Source organism: Dermochelys coriacea, chromosome 2 (genome assembly GCF_009764565.3).
Source record: "Dermochelys coriacea isolate rDerCor1 chromosome 2, rDerCor1.pri.v4, whole genome shotgun sequence".
NCBI lineage: Eukaryota > Metazoa > Chordata > Testudines > Dermochelyidae > Dermochelys > Dermochelys coriacea.
Genome location: NC_050069.1, coordinates 88,872,027 through 88,892,923, shown reverse-complemented (window position 1 = coordinate 88,892,923; position 20,897 = coordinate 88,872,027). Strand labels below are relative to the sequence as shown.

The 20,897-nt window shown below is 39.8% G+C and overlaps 2 protein-coding genes across 7 annotated transcripts in view; one reads left to right on the top strand and one right to left on the bottom strand.

Annotated features, from left to right (window-relative positions):
• The window catches only part of LAMA1 (laminin subunit alpha 1), a 156,032-nt gene extending 143,076 nt beyond the window's left edge, over positions 1 to 12,956 (top strand). Inside the window, exons 56-63 of the mRNA XM_038393112.2 lie at positions 103 to 307; positions 1,529 to 1,641; positions 2,565 to 2,754; positions 4,245 to 4,403; positions 5,093 to 5,246; positions 7,026 to 7,159; positions 9,755 to 9,977; positions 12,474 to 12,956. Of these exons, the coding sequence (XP_038249040.1) occupies positions 103 to 307; positions 1,529 to 1,641; positions 2,565 to 2,754; positions 4,245 to 4,403; positions 5,093 to 5,246; positions 7,026 to 7,159; positions 9,755 to 9,977; positions 12,474 to 12,634 (1,339 nt within the window). The 3' untranslated portion in view covers positions 12,635 to 12,956. The remainder of the gene's footprint in view (positions 1 to 102; positions 308 to 1,528; positions 1,642 to 2,564; positions 2,755 to 4,244; positions 4,404 to 5,092; positions 5,247 to 7,025; positions 7,160 to 9,754; positions 9,978 to 12,473) is intronic.
• A 744-nt stretch (positions 12,957 to 13,700) lies between these two features.
• ARHGAP28 (Rho GTPase activating protein 28) overlaps positions 13,701 to 20,897 on the bottom strand; it is a 94,827-nt gene continuing 87,630 nt past the window's right edge. For 5 of the 6 annotated variants that reach the window (XM_038392824.2, XM_043508081.1, XM_038392830.2 and 2 more), the window contains 2 exons: positions 19,549 to 19,613; positions 13,701 to 17,525 (listed from right to left, as the gene is read on the bottom strand). In XM_038392824.2, coding sequence (XP_038248752.1) covers positions 17,434 to 17,525; positions 19,549 to 19,613 — 157 coding nt within the window. In that variant the 3' untranslated portion in view covers positions 13,701 to 17,433. The remainder of the gene's footprint in view (positions 17,526 to 19,548; positions 19,614 to 20,897) is intronic. The other variant, XM_043508080.1, reaches the window with a different exon arrangement.

The following is a 20,897-nucleotide window of genomic DNA, read 5'->3' as shown; positions in this document are numbered from 1 at the left end:
TTTGAAACGTTTTCCACTGATGTGCAAGTCTTCACCCATTGTCAAGTTGGTAAGTTCTTGTAAAGTACTGTCATCTACTTAAAGCCCTCTCCTTAAACCCAGGCTTCTGGATTTCACCACTGCGGTGAGGTACGAGCATGTGGATATGGACAGCTGCTTGCTTTCAGAGAAGCCTAAACCTGCCATACAAGCAGAGGATATTGAGATTCAACCAGAACTGCAGCCATTGCCAATTCCTCTGCAGCCTCTTACTGAAATTAAGAGAGTACATACTACAAACTTAGTGCATGCTGCCCCTGTCGGCAAAGTGAGTATTGAGGGTGGAGCAAGGTCTAACCTAGCTGTGTTTTTCTTAGCCCCAAATACAGAGCCATATGCTTACTTCCCTTCTGTGCCATGGAGAGAGAGAGCTGAATGTAAATGACATGAACAAGGGCTTGAAAAGATGGTTTGTAAGGGAAAAAGCAATGGTATATCATACTATACCTCTGTACAGCGGTCACTTCTGGGCCTTACACCTTGAAGGCCATGAGGAAGGGAAATGCAGTTAAATGTGCCAATGATCAGCCACCTGTACACTTGGAACTAAGGAGTTCTGCTTAAAAAAGGAGGTTATAGACCTTAAGGCCGGTGAAGTTAGAGAGTAGTTGCTATTATTGGCGTGTTCTCCTGCCAAAGTGGATCTATGCCAAGATTTGCAGTGCAAATTAAAGTCGATCGAATCAATGTTATGTCACCATGCAAAACTCAGTGGTCATGTGCATACAGTTGCAAATCCCTGCCGTGCTTTCATTGCTGAGGATCAAACCTGGACCATTGTGGAGGCAGAGGATCAATAATAGTATCACAGTCTTTACCTGTGAGTCTTGGGTTTATGTGTAGTTCACACAATACCTGTGTGTGCTATATTCCCCAGAACATGATGCAACATTACTGTTCTCTTTCTGGAGCTGTGTATCTTTATGACTGAGTGTTTTCTGAGTGTCTGGTAATCGTTTTTATGTGGGACGGGGACATAGGTTTTGTGGATTTTATACCACATGCCTATAAAAAGAAATGTTAAGCCGTCTGAGACCTGTAGTATAATTTTGTTTCATACTCTGATTCAGAGCTATTGATGTTCTGAATATATGAGAATATATCTCCACCAAGACTAGCTAAGGAATTTCACACCAAAATTCTACTCTGACCTCACCGTGACAAAGGCCAAGAGACTAATGAACAAGTAAACTGGAAGTAAATTAATAAATCAAAAGCTAGAACACCTAACTAGCAGAGACTTTTGTGTTAGTGCTGTGAAGCATGGTCTAGTCATTATAACTCGTTTTCTTTGTGGCTGCCAAATGTCCCAACCGTCTGAGAGTACAGGCGATTGCTGTTACAGTACACTTCACATTTTTCCAGTGTGTCAGTTGCACGTGGAGCAAATAGCACAGCTATGTCACCATAAAAGAACACTACTTAAGCAACAACATATTTTAATATCTCTTGTGGAATATTTTCTTTAATGAAGCTCTTTCATTAACAGGGACAGTGTGCACAGGATTCAATACCAGATCATGTTCCCGGTGCCCACCAGTTTGGCCTTGCTAAAGGCAGCCACATAATACTGCTTTTTAATCAGTCTACCGTCAGAAGGAAGTAGGTATATCTTGAATGACACATGACACATTTATGCAGCTAAATGCAAGACAGAACAATTTTTATGAAGGAGTGGTGTAGCAGGGTCTCTCCCCAAACCCAGCATCAGACCTTGCCTCTGCCTCAGTTTCTTTACTCTGCCATTATCAACTAAAGCACCGCACCTGGTGGATTGTAACTACACTCCTCTCCCAGGATCTTCTTTATTGACATAAATTAATAGTTTAACTCAAAATCAGAGTCTCCCAAACGTCCTCTTCAGGAATAGCGGTCCTTTGTGCCCCTTGTGGGCTTCTAAATCTCTCACAGGGTTTTCCTTCTCAGTACAAAAATACTCCAGCCAGGTCTTATTCCAGAAACTTCTTCCCCAATTCCCTCTGGATCCCCTGCAGGAGCTCCCTTCTGCACTCACTCCTCAGACCACCTGTCCTGAGAGCTAAAGAGAGTCCACCTGCTCAGTTTTTCCTCCAGTGGGTTGGTATCCAGCCTTCTCACCCTGCTCTTATATACACTCCCTAGATATCTGTCTATGTGCTAAGAAGCATCTCCCTGATCTTTTCAGTCTCTCCCTGAACTCAGGCTTCTCTATATATCCCAGCAGGCCTGGCTCTGAGTCACAGGCTTCTACCAGGTTAGCCCAGGGCTCATTTCCCTCACCTGGAGAGGTGGCCTGAGCCTTTCATAAGGTGCAGGTGAATCAAACCCCCTTAAAGAGCCCATTCACCCTGTGACAAGCTGTTTGTGTGTTTCTGATATATGATATAACTTTTTATTGTGGAAACTCTATTGGTCATGCTTTCAAACATATACAGTGGGTTATAATTTACTTTGATCCTTTTTAAACCAATAACTTTTAGTCTTAAGGGAAGTTTTCTATCATTACAGAACAAGGATTTGAAAAATATTCTATTTTTACTATCTAGACTTTCTGTCCAGCTGAATCTGAGAACCTATGCCTCTAGTGGCCTGATTTACTACCTGGCTCACCAGAACCAGATTGATTATGCAGCCCTTCAGCTTCATGGGGGACAACTCTATTTCTTATTTGATCTTGGAAAAGGAAAAGCAGTAGCCTTTCACCCTGCTGCCATCAGTGATGGCAAATGGCACACGGTAGGTACCCAAGAGGCTTGAACTCACCTGCAGTCATTGGGTCAATTTTGCTTGCCTTTCCCACACATTAGCAAGAGTTTCAGAGTAGCAGCCGTGTTAGTCTGTATTCGCAAAAAGAAAAGGAGTACTTGTGGCACCTTAGAGACTAACAAATTTATTAGAGCATAAGCTTTCGTGAGCTACAGCTCACTTCATCAGATGCATCCTTGCTGCACTGGCTCGCTCTCCAGCCATTGTTGCTCCCCTATAAGCCCTACACAGGTCTATGCCCAGCTGTAGTGTCTGGCAGACACAGCTTGTTCCACACATGGCTCTGCCCATAATTCCTGGGAGTTCCTATCTGCACCCAACTTCTCTGCAGATCCTCGCTAGTCGCTGCTGCTTCCCAAAGATGCCTAGTCATTTCCTTGTTCAGGATCCTTCCTCCTACCTGGCTAAGAGGAAGGGAATGTGCAGTGGGGAGGGAGCTGATAGGAAATGTAGTCCCTGCTATAAAGTACTTCAGCGTATTAAGACACAATTACTTAATGAAAAGAGGAGTAATAAGCCAAAGCTGCAATCACCTGAAAATCACAGAATTTTCTGCAGATTTCTCTATCAAGGGTTAGGGGTTGGTGCAATGTAGAGAAAGCATATGTGTTGGCCACAGATGTCAGAGAATCTAATGGAGGCCAGGGTCTTCAGTGCAGAGACCCTGTATCTCTGTACCTTGCCACTCTCTGGTTCCCTGCCAGCAGTGCTCCACTGGATCCCCTTGTCTCTGGGAGGCTCCTCCCTTTGTGAGGAGGTTGGGTTTCATGCTGCACCGGAGCTACGCACAAAGGTTAGGACTAACTCTGTCAGCATAAACTTAAGCGTGAATTTTCCTTGAGGCTGGTGGAGAAGACAATATACATCCCATTAGTCCTTGTCCTTCTTCTCTGTGCCTGGAGACCTGAGGGGGCATCTGTGAGGATAGATGGCCCAGAGGTGCCACCTTCCACGTCCATCCTGGGAGTCCTCGGAATATTGTCTTGCATGTCTAATACAAGTAGAGCTACAAACAACATAAACTACCACACAAAGAAAGTAAAGTGCACTACAGTCAGAGACACCACAGACGAGCTCTAGTGTATGTTGAGGGGCAGAATATTCCAGAATTATGGTCCCCACCAACAGTTTTGAAGCTGCCTTAAATATAATTAAAATAGACTAGTTCTTTTATTTAATGTGTTAAATACTAATAGCAAGACCTTGAAACGCACTCGCAGGACAACAGGCAATCAGTGCAGGCCATGGAGTGTTTGAATGTCAGTGATTTGGGGATGAAGGCCCTTTGAACATTAATGCTGTTGCATTCTGAAATAACCTCAACTTGTGGAGGACTTCTCAGAGTAACTCCAAATACAGTATGCTAATGCAAGCTAGCCTCTGAAATCATCTTCAGAAATGGATCTTGCCTACTCTTATTGTGGGCAGCAGGTTGATACAAACTTTGCTATTTCTTTTAGGTAAAAACAGAGTATGTTAAACGAAAAGGCATAATCACCGTCGATGGACAGGAATCTGAAGCAGTTAATGCTCTGGGAGATGGTAACACGTTGGATGTGGAAGGAAAGCTCTATCTGGGAGGGCTTCCTTTAGATTATACAGCTAGAAATACTGGAAATGTAAGATTTCTTTTGAAAATATCTTAGTTAAAAATGTATAAGAGATAACCCAGATCGTTCACAGCATAAGTTAAGCCCCAACTCTCTGGGGTTAGGAAGCATAATTTTCCAGTACAGGTTTCTTTCACCTTTCTCTATAGCATCTGGTACTGGTCACTGACTGGGGTAGGATACTGGACTAGATGGTCTGTTATCTATGGCAATTCTGCCTCCCTGTGTATTGTAACTTGACACTTATCTCTTCCATAATTTGACTTAATGTATTACAGGCTAACAAAGATGTTAACATTTTGAATCTATAATTTAATGAAAACAAGGATTAGAAAAATACTAGTGATTTTCATAATAATGTACTGAAGCAAATTCAAGCGCCTTTAATTTATGGGCTTGTTCTCTGTTCCCATTAATGGCAATGGCAAACCCCTGGAGCAGGCCTCTCAAGCATGTGTTTTTGACTATTAGCACTTCTAGGCAGGGATTGTTTTCTGTTTTGATTATACTCTATTTATTTTTACTGCTCTAAGGCATCATGTACATTTGTGGCACTATATAAATAATTATGTTGGTGCTTTAAATCACTGGATGTTGTCTTCATAGAATCCTTAATTTACAGTGATGTCAGGCATTACTGTGAGAGATCAGCCTGCAATTTGCCTTATGTATTAACTGTCCTATCTCACTACACTTAGGTCACGCACAGTATCCCTGCATGCATTGGCAGTGTGATGATTAACAACAAGCAACTTGACAAAGAGAGCCCTGTCTCCATCCTTGCTGTGAATAAATGCTATGCAACAGCACAGGAGGGCACTTTCTTTGATGGAAGCGGGTTTGCTGCTCTAGGTAATGGAATCAATAGCTTATTGAATTAGTGCTAATGAAAACACATCAATTTTATGCTTAGATGCAATGAACATAATTAAATGACACTTCAGTCAACTATTGTACATTCTGGGTGTGTATTTCTAACTGACTCCTTCCCCCTTTACTTCCAAGACTGCCCCCTTCCCACAATGAATGGCAGTCTGCAAAGGAGTCTCTGACACAAGTAAAAGATCTAACTCTTCTCCAGCTGAGAAAAAAAAAGTTCTGTGTGTGTGTGTAAAAGAGTTTAAACTGGTGTAATTTAAAGGCTGAGGAATCAGAAGGAATAAGGGAGTGAATTTGAAAAAGGATGGGGCTCACTTTTCACTTTTTCCATAGGTGCTGGAACTGGAGGTGCTATGAGACCTGCTGGCTTGAAGTGGTTTCCATCATATGCAGGGTTTACAGTTTGGTTCAATGGCTCTCAGCACCCCCATTATACAAATTGTTCCAGCACCTCTGACTTTTTCTGTTTCCTCAACATATTGAACTACACCAATGTAAACTCCCTTAGATCTACTTAAGCCAGTGTACTGATGTAAGAGTCTAAATGAGTGAAAGGGAACTTCACCGCATGTAAGGGAATTTTAACTCTCACCACTTTACAGTTTATAGTTTATAGTGTATATATTACACTTTATAGTTTCTGAATTTGGATTATAATCTACAAACAGCTTTCCAAAGACTCAGCAAAAACCCTGTCCATTCAGGTTAGTTAACATGCCTGTTAATTATCACATGTACTATTGATTACTTGTCACAGTTCAGAGCAACTACACTTGTATTCCCCCTCCATGCAATGGCACCGTCTCTTAGGGTTTGTCTACACTGCACTCTCCTGACACCAGTATATAGAGTACATACACTGCATGCCCCCCTAGGATGGGTATAAATAGCAGGGTAGATGGTGAGGTACTGCTTATGGGAGTAAAGACATGCTTAAACCCTGTGGATATAGGGTAGCTATACATCTCTCTACACACCCAAGCAGTGCTGTTTTTAGCAGTATGGTGTCCCGTGCCACTGATGGAATCTTTCCTCACTGCAGGGAAAAGCTCAGGCAGTGGGGAAAGGCTTCCTGCTGCTGGAGCTTTTCCATGCTGCCTCCCTGCTGCCAGTCTTTCATAAACACATTAATTGCTCACAGTGATAAGTTACCAAACAGTTTTCTCTAAGCAAATACATTTATTCTTAGGGTAAAAGCATTACAGAAAAATAACATATTAAAAATAATAAAGAACCCTACACACACACACACACACACACACACACACACACACACACACACACACACACACACACTAATAAGTTTACCAGAGATCACTCCCACCATTTCCATAAGGATTCTGGCCAGTGTCAGTCCTTCGAACCCTTCCCTAAGGATTGGGACCCCCCATTTGGACAGAGGGTTCTATCTGTTTGCTACATCAGAAAGAAGGCCTTGGATCAGTTTAAACTCTGGCTTTTTATTCAAAAGTCCTTTACTTGTCTCTTGGCTTCTGGAGAATCCACTTTGAACTAGTATAGGCAAGCCTGCCACAGGAGTTGGCACCTCTCTGGGGGTTTTTTAACCTGAGAGAATTTGCCCACTGTTCTTAGTTCCTGGAGGGGCTGTGGTTACCCTCTCCCATGGAATTGCATACAATCCCTGGCCCACAATGATACATAAACTCAATACAATACAAAGATATTGCAGAACATTGCCATATCTGTCATATTCCTAATCTTTTACTTTATGCTTATCATTTTATTTTTCAGTCAAAGAAGGTTATAAAGTCCGATCTGACGTGAATGTTACGTTTGAGTTCCGCACCATGGCTATGAATGGAGTTCTTCTTGGAATCAGTAGTGCTAAAGTAGATGCCATTGGACTGGAGATTGTGAACGGCAAGGTGGGTTGCATCTGTAGGGGACACTCACTAAGGGAGTTGAATTTAGGGATAGTTCTCCAAGCCTTGTGCAAAATGGGAAAGTCGGAAGTGTTGAGCATTACATCAGTAATAAGTGATTAAACCAAAAGACCAGGAGACAATGTGATAGAATCAAAGATGTTGCCGTGATTCATAAATACAAAACGTAATCTGGGGAAAACATTTGGTCACAAGGAAGGTGGGTTCACATCATGAGGTTCACCACAATGTGAAGTAGTACAGGGACTCCTCATCCTATTGTTACCACCATAGTACTTATGTCAGCCTGAAGAGTTTGTACTTTCCTTTCTAGCTGGACTCGCTACTATACTGTATATGCTGTTTGCTGGACCAGCAAAATACCTGTCATATATGTTACCTTTTCAATTAAGCTAAACTTGCCCTTACCCAAGCATGCTCTTGCAGAAAGTGTTTAGCTGCTATGTCTTAGCAAGAATTTTGTTAGCATAGGTGAAAGTCCTATTGTTGTTCTGAGATGAGAAATTGCCAGGAAATGGAATGAGTCACCATTCAGTATTCAATCATTTTTTTTTAAAATGAGGCTGAAGAGCTTAGAGGAAAATATATGCAAGAATGTTGGCTTAAGTTTCCTTGTTTCTTTTGCTAGAAGTCTTAGTTATTTATAAAGCTGATTTAGAAATCCATCAATTTAATTTTACTTAGGAAAAGAAAATAGTACAAGATTTAGTCCCTTTTTTGGTTACAGTTAAAACAAAGGAGAACTGTAAATCTGTAAAACAGAATTAATGTAAACAGATGAGGCCTTTTAAATTGAATTAAAAACAAATTTTGTGATTACTTTTCAAATATAAATTATATTTTGGAATTATATTTCTTTCTGTATACAACTGACAAAGCTAAAAGCTAACAACATTATTTATTTAAAACTTTTCAGTGAGTCTGGCTAATGATACTTCAGCAGTGAAGAGAAGCATGAACCAGCTCAGAATAACAGAACCCAAAGAAAACACAATAGCTGTTTGAACCAAGCCATCTCATAAGCACTATTGTAATTTACAGGGAATGTTTTTCCATTAAGTGACTTTTTTATGGAGGTGGAGGCTTTTATGGCTTTATCTGAGACGTGCGGGCTGGTGGGAGTGTCCACCACTATTTCCCCCAATACATACCCTCAACCTTTAGGCTTCATGTCCCAACTATCATCTCTTCAGTTGTATTGGAATGGACACTGCATCCTTGGACACTTAATGAATATGGGAAAGTGGTAGCATTAAGTATTGTTAGGTTTTTGAGAGTCCCAAAGCTAATGGGAAAAGTGGGGACATTGCAGGGAAGAATCAGGGGATATGTATATAAAAACATCTTTTTATTTCAATAGATTAAAAAGAGAAATATTTGCCAACTACAAAAATGACATAATATAAGGACTTATCTGCTAATTTGCACCATGAATAAATAAGTAGTCTAAGCTCACTGCAAGAGCCAGGCTTCTGCCGCTTCATGTTAATTGCATTAGTCCCCGGGCTCTCTTGAGAGGGAGCCTGTGGCTGTTTAGCTCAGCCCTCTGTATATCAGGAAATTTCTCATTATCTGCCACCCAGACAATTTAAAATCTTCTTCATCCCAAAAATAAAGAACCAACTTACATGCAATGCCATTGACTAGGGAGCTCATTACCCTATTACAATAGAATAACAATTCCTTATCCCACACCCTAATTTATCCATTTGCAGACAATGCCCCCAACAAAATTGCTTATCTAAATATTGAAAATTTCCTAGAGCTGGCTATGTCTGAAGTCAGAGTTCCCACCTTTTTTACGGGTACAAAATTGATCAGCTGCTAGCCATGCCTCCATTATAGGGAACTGCAATCTTTATGGTTAGTACTCCGGGTAATTAATTGTGTTCTAGGTCTCACTGGTCTTTATGATTCAGAAAGTTACACAGAAAGTACCTTGTAGCAATTAGTACATAATTCCCTACTTCTGTACAAAATAAATAAGTAAACAATACATTGCTTTTAAATATTTTCCCCAATTTGCCCTTGTTTTTGGGTAATATTTACATGTTTGAGGGTCAACACAAAATTTTGTCTTTTCGCCTGTTTAAACAAAACAAAAAAAAAACAGAAAAAAAAAAACAGAAATAGAACCACACATTCATACATATGTATCCATGCACATATTGGCACTGACCGAGTGGTTTCCCATCCTGTACATAACTGCTGCCCTATTGAAGCAATTACTGGACATGATGGTCTTAGTACTCCAATGTAAGTCAGGTGTAATGCCTATTAAGTCAGTGGAAGTACACTGGTGTAGAAGAACCAGTCCCCATATTTATACCAAACATTTATATCTCAAATAAAGAATGCCTAGCTTGTTGAATGTATCATGGTTAGGTTTAGAAAATACTTTAATAAGGATTTAAACACCATCTATGATATTGGTTACTGGGCTTTGGTTACTCGTCAGTCATTTATTTAAAAAAAAAAAGGACTCTTTGCAGCAGCATGAATGTGCTTTTATTCAATCAAATTGCTCCACGTGTTCTTACTGTCTGTGTCATTATTGGCATCCGGTTATTTGTTCAGGTTTTGTTCCATGTCAACAATGGAGCTGGCAGAATAACAGCCACATATGAACCACGAGGTGCAAATAGCTTATGTGATGGAAAGTGGCACAAGCTTCAAGCAAACAAAAGCAAGCATCGCATTGCTCTGATGATTGATGGGAATTTGGTTCAGGCTGATAATCCCCACATCCAGTCAACATCTGCAGATACAAACAATCCCATTTATGTTGGAGGCTTTCCAGGTATGTACAGTAGTATTTCTCTCTCGCTAAATAGCTAACTAGGCAGTTCACAAACTCATAGACCATAATAATTTAGTGAATGTAATGTGAGATCAGCTATGCTAAGATCCTACTAACATTTTTGAGTCTCCAGAACTTACTTTGTGGGGGATGGGTTAACTCCGGTCACGAAAAATTGATTCTGCCAAAAATTCTTTTGATATGGATTTATTGAAGGAGATCAGTTGAAGGTGTGAATTTACACTGCCCTGCCAAGTCTCAACCCTAACACTGGAGGAGAGTTGTACCCTGTGAACTACTTCCCTTCCTTGGGGTTTCCGTGGAATGGGGCCACTTTTCAATCTGAGGTGACACAGGATCCTCACTTGCGGAGCATCCTGTGAGGGTGTGCTGTATCAATGGGCATATCAAGGCATTCCCCTTCCCCCCACCATCTGTGTAGGCATTTATACCATGCTCACCCCCACTAGTTGTGGCCACGCCCGCTACATGGCTAGCATGATGCATTATGGGGCTGTGCTTGTCCTCTGAGATCCCTCCCTCTCATTTGTTTACTTCCCATGACCTGTCTGTGATGTTTACTAAAAATACCTCTGACTAAAATGTAACCTTTCTTATGATGACCAGTATGGTATAAACTTCTATTTGATACCTCACATGGCATTTTTGATAGATAAATACCATGACAACGTGTTAGATGTAGTGAGTTAGGAGTTGCTCTTACAAACAACAGTGAAACCTTTACAGTTGTCATTGAGAGGGTCATACTTGGGTCTGCGAGGGACTGTTTCTACAGGCCAAGATAGACACCGGGTGTAAATTTATCATTAGGTCTCACTTGCTCTGCATAATTTCCTTTTTCATATAAATATTTATTGTCATTAAATTATAATAATGCCAAGAAAAATAGAGTTTAGTGCTTTTAAGATTAAACTATACTGTAGGCCATTAAAAAGATTGCATTTGTAACATCAGAAAATTGGCCACTTTGCAAGCAGGGTGAATATATTTATTTGCAACTTTTTAATACCTATACTTCTATTAAGCCTGAATAGACATCAGACGATGATGAATTATTAAACAAAGTGTGAAACGCCCACGTAAATTATTCTCTGAAACAGCAGTTATTATTAGAATAGATAGGCCTGTGACGGGTTGGACCCCTTTGTCTTCCAGTGGAAAAACACTGGCATTCCACCGGCAGCGGGGGGGGGGTTCCAGTACCGGGTGGCTCAATCATGTCTTGGCAGGGTTGTAGCAGCCAATACTTGTAGGCTGTCTGGAGCGTCCACAGGAAGACTAAACTCTTCCACAGTCCTTTGTCTTTTGCTGATGGGCCATCAGCCCTATTTGGCTTTGCACTGTTGTACCTGAAGGGCTAGTTGTGGGAGACACCCAAAGTAGCACATTTTGAAATATAGATACGTGGTCAGTATGCCTAACTTCAGATACAGAAACGAGAAACAGGCATGCAAATGTATAAATGTATTGTATAATCACATTCAGTAAATCATAACCTTTCCAATGATATCTTACATGAACCATCTTGCACAAAGTATATCTGTTATGCCATATCCATATCATAAACATATTTCCATAAAGAATATGGAGTGTAATGTCACAAGGCCTACTTGTTATGAAGAGCTTAGACTGATGAAATCTACAGAGCAAATATGACTTTTAAGCATTTGGAAAGCTTTGGAATAATACTTTGCACTTGTACAGCACCTTGCATGTTGGAGCTTAAGATAGTTTACAGCTATTAATGAATGATTCCATCAAGCATGGCTACTGCTTGATCTCCTAGGATTCCACTGAAGGTTTTATGGGGGTTATGTTTGTTTAAATGGTGCTAATGCAATAGTAATTGTTCCTCTAGCAAGATTCCTCTTGGAAATATGTATCATAGGTGCAGAGAAGGGAGATACTCCCCCACTATAATAAGTGCTGCAGAAAGCATTCAGTGCACTGTTTCACCTCTTGTATCATGCAATAGAGCTGGTCTTTGTAAACTACAATTCCATGTGGTTCAGCATGAAGGGATGGACTGGGGGAGCAACTAAGGCCAAAAGAGTACAAGGTTATGCAGATCTAGCAGCTGCAATATCCTGGTAGAAGATATACTGGGCTCCAGACCAGCTTGTTCTGTAACAGTGATTGCGGCATGGCTATCATCTGTCTTCCCTCAGGCTGAGGTGGGTTTCTTTCCCCTACTGCTGTCTGAATTGCCCATCTAGTTTGGCTGATGCAAACCACATGGCAGTTTTTGAAAACTCTGAGCCTGAGCCTGCAAGCACTGAGCACTTCCTGAGTGGTCTGAGCAGCCTCAATTCCCACTGATGCTGGTAGAGTCTGGTGCTCTGCTGGCTCTCTTTTTATGTCCAATGATGTTTATGAATAATTTGTAAGCCTAGCACTTGCTATCATTCTTCACATGCAGCTTCCATCCCCTTCCAATAGAAGCACATTCTAGCTATTTCATATTTTCTTTTTCAGCTGATATGAAGCAAAACTGTCTGACAAGCAAGAGCTCGTTCCATGGGTGTTTGAGAAACCTTAAGCTGATTAAGGGCCAACTGGTAGAATCCTATGACTTCAGCGAAGCCTTTGACCTGCACGGCGTGTTTCCGCATTCCTGCCCTGGGTCTGAGCACTAAACTTCAGGGAAGGATTTGGGGATCGAGATGGGTTTTTAAATTTCTTAATGAAGAGGTGATTTTTTTTAAAATGAGAACCCCATGTCTCTCAGTTACTTTCCAACTCAGGACAAATATATTTAGAAGAAGTTCTATGCTTACATTTTTAACTAAAACCATCTTGTACAACCAATACCTCTACTAAAATTTTAACAGCTATTAATTGGGTATTTTTCTTTTTTGGAAACTTTGATTAATCAGTGTTTACAAAGCGTGTTCTGTTTGCTTGACATTATTTTGTTATATTGTGTATTGGTCTTTTATAATAAAAATAAAATTGGACCAGACAATGAAAATACAATAGAATGTGCATTATTTCATGTGGTGTAGTAGTTACATTTCATGTCGTGTAGTAGTTACATCTAATTGTAAGAAAAGAACCAGATACTATGAAGTGCATAATTGTGACAATATAAAGCAAATAATGCTAGTATACAGAGGGCAACTTAACAGATGACTGGAATCCTCCTATCTATGTTTTCTCTTTCATATTTGTTTTCTGTGTTAGCTTTTATTCCAGTCATCTGTTAAGTTGCCCTCTGTATACTAGCATTATTTGCTTTATATTGTCACAATATAACCAAAATGTAATGCTCCTGCCATCCCTTTACTCAATATAGAAGACTCTTTATTATTGTACTAAATTTGTCCATGCACTTCCCTAAGTGCTCTCACAAAGGGGCTGCTTTTAAAATAAAATTGACTCATTTCCCAAAATCCTGAATCACCCATTTCCCAGGTACCATGTATTAAAAATGCTGTGAGAATCTGAATGAGACGGTTAGTTTACATTGTTTTTATTTTTGTCATGGATAAAATACAATGTACATGTTCTACATTACCAATACACTAGTATGCAGAGAGTGGAATTTATTGTAACAAAACAGTCAACATTCTAACAAGGAGAGGTAAGGAAAAACATACGTACAAACATTTGATTTACCTAATGGCATCATATTATTTTCCAAGGGAATGACCTATTATGGAAAACTGGTTTTGTTTTGTTTTGTTTTTTTGCATAGTTAGGGTTTCTAAAAATGGATCTCTTACCTAACGTTCAAACCCCCCATGATTCACTACAGTTGTTTTGAATATGACCAGCTATAAGATCAAGGAGTGAGGCAACACATCTGGTGTGCAATATCTTTCTTAGCAAGAAATATGTCATTCTGGTTTTTAAAACTGGCTGATTTCCAGATCTTGCCCACTGAAAGGAAACATTGTTAATGCAGCAACATCAAAGGCTGTGAGGCAAGTAGAAGTAGGCAATGCTACTACTAAGGACGCTTTGGAATAAAATGCTTCTAAGCCAGAATGTTTTTTCCTGGCAAATGCAGTGAGGTAGTTTACAGTGTATATACACATTATAAAGACATTAGCAATATGAAAAGGAGTTGGATTGTTCCAATATGTTTCTAATTACTTCTTACATACTTCTCTATAGCTAGTGTGTTGATGTAGAAAATGATCTTTTTGTAGCCAGTGGAGTGTGTAAACACTTAAGGCATCTCTGGAGGTTGTTGAATACATTCTACTCCTAAACATGTTCAGTCCCTTATTAATATTTCACTGTACAATTTTGTTACCTAACAAACCAACATGTAACAACTTTGAATGAAACTGCTGCTAATGGAAGCAGAAATCCAGAAACCTAAGACAACCTTTTCAAACTGGTAGGCCTAATGTCAAGACCCCATGTTTGAACATTTTGACTATAATATTTATTTTCCTGTTAGCCAATGTGGCCAATGTAAAACATAAGTAACAACTCCAACTACAATAAGTATGACTTAGGCAATTAGTTCCTTTTCTCCTTCATGTCAATTGGAATTTTAATTTTTAATTCAATGACAGCAAGATTTTGGCCCTATATTACCAGTCTGTATACTGTTTGAAGAATCTATTCCGACTGCTTATATTTATGTGGATTAAAGTGACAGACAGTTTTAATTAAAAAAGTAATCATTCCAGTATCAAAAGATGGATTTACTTAAATCAAATTTGGCTTTCTTCTGTCCCTATGCAAAGAGGGGAAGTGGCTAAGGTATTCCAAGCAGCCTTCCTTCATTTGTAACACACAGCAGTATTTATTTTAGCAAGATTTCTAGTGGAATCTACATTTGGGAGTCCAAAACGTATAGAGTAAGTTACAGTCTGAATGCTTGGGGACAAGGTGGAGAAGTTGAATGCATTTGAATATACTTTAGAAAATGTTATCTTGGGTTCTACATTTTAAATTATTTAGCAGATGTGCAGGATTTCTGTGAAATCATAGAAACCCTTTCAATGGTAATAAATATAATATTACTTCTATACTGCTCTTCACATTCAAGGGGGATTTTCCACATAAAATCCCTAGGAGCTGTTTATCCTTTTATAAGATATGTTTACAACTCCTGTTTGGCTCATAGGGGTTGCATGCACATATCTGAGAGCAGAATTTGACCTTATCTAATTCTTATGCTACCCTCCTGAGAAGAGTATTATTAGTCCTATTTTATAGTTAAGACCTTGGGGGCAGAGGGATTAAGTGACTTGATCACAGAAGGAACCAGTGTAAAAATTAGTACTAGAACAGTTGAGCTATTAGTCTTGTTGCCAAACCACTGGCCCACATCTCTCAAATACACATGACCAAAGACTTGTGAAAACAAGAAATATGTTGTTTTTATTACAGCTGTACTAGAACTATCCTAGCTAGAATTTGGCAGAGATTCATATTATGCCCTGGAGCTGAAGAAAAGCAATTTTGCAAAATTTAGGTGAGGGTACTGAATGTTGTTAAATTTTATCCTACCCTGTAGCTTGAAGAAAGGAAACCAAATTCTGCCCCCTATACGCTCAACTAAAAAAGTGAAATATTCCATATGCCACAGGTTGGCTTCGCTTACTAAGTACCACCAATAAGGTTGCATGGGTGTAGTGGAGGGCATGATATATAGTAATCTGAGACCTAAAGTAAGGTTTCAAAATATATAACAATAGTAATTACACCGATGTAGCAAACCATCACAAGTTACCTGCTCTTTCATGAAGATAACATACTTTACATGTATTTGTGGACACAGCTCATAACAGTTATCGATTGCTACCTCATAAATGAAAGATTATTTCTCTCCATATTCCTGTGGCCAATTCATGGAGGGGAAAAAACCATCAAAGTGATTGTACAGGTCATACCACAGATGAATTTATCATACAGTAAATATATATCATTCAAATTTAACATAGGATATTTCTGACATTGACATAACTTCCTGTTTTTGCAGCATGAGAAAGAAATTCTTGATTTCTAGAGCATCACCACATCTCTTGCAAGCATATGTCTATGCATGCAGTAGAGTACAGCCTGATCATGCCTAGCCAGCTGGAGCGCTGGGAGCACTACTACTGACTGGCTAAGAATTGAGCATATTCTAGTAAATAAATTTGTTATACTGTCTCCCCAACCCTATCCCAGCCTGATTGTTTGTCTTGACCTATTAAATCTCATCTTTTAGACTGTATGCAATTTGCAGCAGGGTTAGCTATTTGTTACTTGTTTGTATAGTGCCTAGCACAGTGGGGCTCAACCTGGTTGCGGCCTTTAGGCACTACCACAATGGCAATGTTAAATAATAATAAATCCTACTTCTCATCAGAAACTCTTCTTCTCCATCTCTATGAACAGGAAAACCTAAAACCCCTGCCATAGTACACAAGTGTCAGACAAGATCTTTCTTCTGAACACTTCTGACAAGACTAAAAACTACTTTCATATTAAACTAAAAGAGACTAAGGAAAAACAATTAGCCTAAAAATGAGAAAAGACTAGGTTTTGGAGAAAGGGTAATGTCTGTAACTGGCTCTTAAGACATTCAGCACACATATTAAGATAATTATGCAGAAAACATTTTAAACCCATGACTAGTCAGTGAAAACTGGAGTGGGAAGACTAGTGGCTGTCTCAGAGCCCCATCACTTTTACATGTGTGTATGGGGAGGGAGGGAGAAGGAAGAAGTGTTTAATTTGTGAGGCAGTGGTGCTACAAATACATTGGTACATGGTCAACACCGGAGAGAGATGTATCAGAAGGCTGATAGTAGTAACATATACAGTACAACATACATAAACAGTACGTTTGTCTTTACACAGTAGTTCTTTCTCCTCAGTATCAGCTACTAATGAGGAGTGAGTCAGCCGCACAAATATTGTAACAATGTACGTGTTACTTTATAAACTGGTTTGCTTTTGAAAGAAGGGTTCGAGGTTATCACATAAACACATTGTGGCACTGCTGTCAGTCCAGTGCCCATAGTCCATGTTTAATGGATATGTTTCCCTTCTTGCATACCATGGTGATTCTTTTGCACTACCTTGCAGTCGGTAGCAATCACTACATTCTAGGATGTCATTGTGTTACCTGTTTATAAAAATGTGTTTTCTCAGCATCAAGTCAAGAAGTGAAAAAAATACTCAGGTCCACAAGTTGTTTCTAAGTACCTCTGCTCCTTCCTCATTCATGTCAATTGAAGAACTGGCACAAATATAATCCATGTGACAGTGTCACCATTGTATAATGTTCCATAAATTGGAGTAACAGCTTTCATCACCCATTTGGTATATGGAAAGGCTTGATGGTAAAGTACATTGGGAGGAAAATATATAAAATAACAAATGCTTTCATTTCATTTGTGGCCAGGTTGTCTTGAGATGGAAAGCATCATTGCCATCTTTTTGGCTTTTTCCAAATCACTGAGGTGTGATATCTTTGCAAGCTTCAACTTGATTTTGGCTTAATCACCCATTCTGCTTGAGGATTTGCACGGTAAACATCTAACATGTATGCATCTGGGTCCAAACAATGCAGTCCTGAAACAAAAATGAAGAATAATTGTTCACATATTGTCTTTGGTATGCTGAGATCTAGATCCAACAGATCTAGATTTTCAGAAGTGTGCTTGAGCAAGTTTCCAAACTGCACAGAAGCAAGTCAGGTTTTGTGTGTGCACCTTCCAACTTGAATGTGCATGTAACAGGTGGCTTGGAGCTGGCCTAGTGGCTAGAGCACATGGCGCTCAGCCCCACTGCTTGGTTGAGGAGGTACAGTCTTTAAGGCCAGGGGAATAGGGGCACCCAGGTCCACCCTCTCCACCAGGTCCCAGCCCAGGGTCCTATGTAGATCAACTCCTGAATGGCAGGGGGCCCTCCCAATAGGGAGTCAAAATCCACTGTCCTGGGCTACTTGCTACCAGTCTGTTCAGTTTGGGTCATGGCCCCTCTAGTCCAGTTTGCTGGGCAGCCTCCTTCCTGTAGCGTCCTCTCGGGTGGTGCCTTGCCACAGATCCAGGCCTCCTTGGGTGGGGCAGCTGCATGTTGGTGAGGGCAAACCCCACAATGTCTCTGGGGGTTCTCTTGTTCAGTTACCTCAGGTGCTGGAGGCTACTAGGTCTCCTTTGCAGTCTCCCTTGACTGGGAAGATGGTGTTTACTCCCTGCTGTTTGCCTTGTCTGGCTGGATAGTGCTCCTTCCCCTCAGATAGGGAAGCAGCTACCTTCTGCCTCTCCCTCAGTCAGCCCTGAACTGAGCTACATTCTTCTTTTCTCCCTCTCCAGGCCTGCCACCAGGACCAGTTCTAGGCACCAGCAAAGCAAGCATGTGCTTGGGGCGGCACAATTCCAGGGGCGGCATTCCTTTTTTTTCCCTTGGGCAGTTGTGCTCTTGGAGCTTGGGGTGGCAAATTTTTGCTTGGGGAGGCAAAAAACCTAGAGCTGGCCTGCCTGCCACTGGCAACAGGTCTAATTGGGCGGGGCTAGCTGGGCCAAAGGCTCTCTTTAACCTTTGCTGTGCTGGCTGGCAGTTTCTCTGCTTTATCGTAGAACAGAAAAGGGTGTTTCTGCAAATCTGCTCTGCATTGTTTCTAATTAATGATCAATCTACTATCAGGTGCTGGTGATCCTGGAAAATTCTTTGCACTCCATTTAGTTATAGACTCAGTGCACCAGCATTGTGGCTTCACTATAAACAGGGATCATATTGTTGCCATGAACATAATTGTAGGTGTCCTTACTCTGCATGACTCTCTCAGCTTAGGATTGTAACCAATAACCTTCCTTCTTATGCCTATATGTATATACTGTTTCTTACTGGCATTGATCAAAAATAAACTCTACCGTGCAGATATACTCCCATCTGGGCATGAACTGCCCAAGCAAAGATTTAAAACATAGTCCAAAATAATCTTTAGTAAGAAGGGAGAAAGGAAAACAACTTAGTTGTATAATATTGAATTAAAAGTTTTGTTTCTTGGCCTTTATGGTAAGATCACATTTAATTTCAATGCATATTTATTCCAAAGGTTGCTCAGCACTATACAGAACATGGATATAGTCCTGCCCCAAGGAATACAATCTAAATAAACATAGGCACCACTGCGTTTCTATCCCAAGCTTTGGGGAGGGTCTCACTGAAAGGTATAAAGGGAAAAAAAGAGATTTGAGAAAATATTTAAATGTAGGGAGGGAATTTGCTGGCAAGCAAGGAAAAGAAGGGTGCTCTAACTATTGGGATTACATGGAGGAAGGCATGAAGAAGGTGTGAGAGAAGTAAGCAAAAGGTCAGGTGAACTTGGCAGAAACACAGACATTGACTAGGGGTCCTGTGGCAATGTCTTTATCGGGTTGTTATAAGCTGAACTTGGTCACTGAACTGTCTCTGAAGCCCTTGAAGTCAACAGGAATCTTTCCATTGACTACTGGGCTTTGGATTAGACCCTATATCTTGCCCTTCATTCTGCAGATGGACTGCAGTATAGAAGATTCTACTCGGTAAAGATATCAAACAAATGGAGTTATTTCAGAATAATTTAGAATTGAATTTTAAGAATAATGTTTACCTATGTTTCCTCCAATTTCATATAAACGTTGGATCTGGACTTTCGTGTTCTTTGATGATGCATGGCTATCATGGAGAAGAAATTGAGTTTTAGTCTTTTATATTATTATTGTGATTGCATATATTGAAAATGACCATTATACCATAATCAAACAAGGAATTCTATATATCTTGTTCCAGTAGTAACAAATTTATGTACTGAATGTAAGCATTTATATCTCATTCAGCACTATAGAATATTGTCTACAGAATGGAAAGTATATTATAATAGCAGAATTAGCTATAGCCTCTAAAAGTGGTTCTCAACCAGGGGTATGTGTACCCCTGGGGGTACAGAGAGCTCCTAGGGGGTACATCAAGTTTCAACTCATCTAGATATTGCCTAGTTTTACGAGAGGCTACATAAAAAGCATTAGTGAAGTCAGTACAAACTAAAATTTCACACAATGACTTATTTATAGTGCTCAATATACTATACATTAAAATGTTGTAAGTGCAATATTGATATTCCAATTGATTTAGTTTACAATTATATGGTAAAAATGAGAAAGTAAGCAATTTTTCAGTAATAGTGTGCTGTGACACCTTTGTACTTTTATGTTTGATTTTGTAAGCGAGTAGTTTTTAAGTGAGGGGTATGCAAGACAGATCAGACTCCTGAAAGGGGTACAGTAGTCTGGAAGGGTTGAGAGCCACTGGCCTAAAATAGGCCAGGTTCTCCACCAATTTTTACCTTGTTAAATTTCCACTGAACTTACTAGGATTCTACAGGGTGTAAATTAGTGTAGGAACTAGTTTATCTGTGACTGGTGGTATATAGTATGCCAGGCTAGTGGTATAATTATTCTGTTATTAAAAGTGATTTTAAAAGAACTCTGTAAAATAAAAATGGTGGTTTGGAGCAACAGATACATTAAAATGATGGCAGAACTCAGAATATACCGCTATTTTAGTTTATTTTTTTCTCCTACATAAAGCCTTTTGGCCAATTCTGCCCTCAGACATATGGTACATAAGTGCCATTGAAGGCAATGGAATTCACACATCCAATTGATCTCTGATTTTGCATTCTGTTTCTATGATTAGTTTTAGAAGTCTTAATATATCAACAGAGTAACAAGGACAATTGCCATGTCACCTTATTATGATGGAGAGGGTTGTTATCGTCTTAGAACTGTAGTTGTAGAAGTTGTTATGCTAGCTATAACTAGTGAACCTGTATTATCAGTACAACAAAGGATTACTGCAGGCAATTTATGCCATTTTTTATTTTAAGAACAGAACTATGTAATAGCGATAAAGGACTTTCAGAATAGAGCTAGCAGACTTCCTTTTGCTCTACCTCTTCTA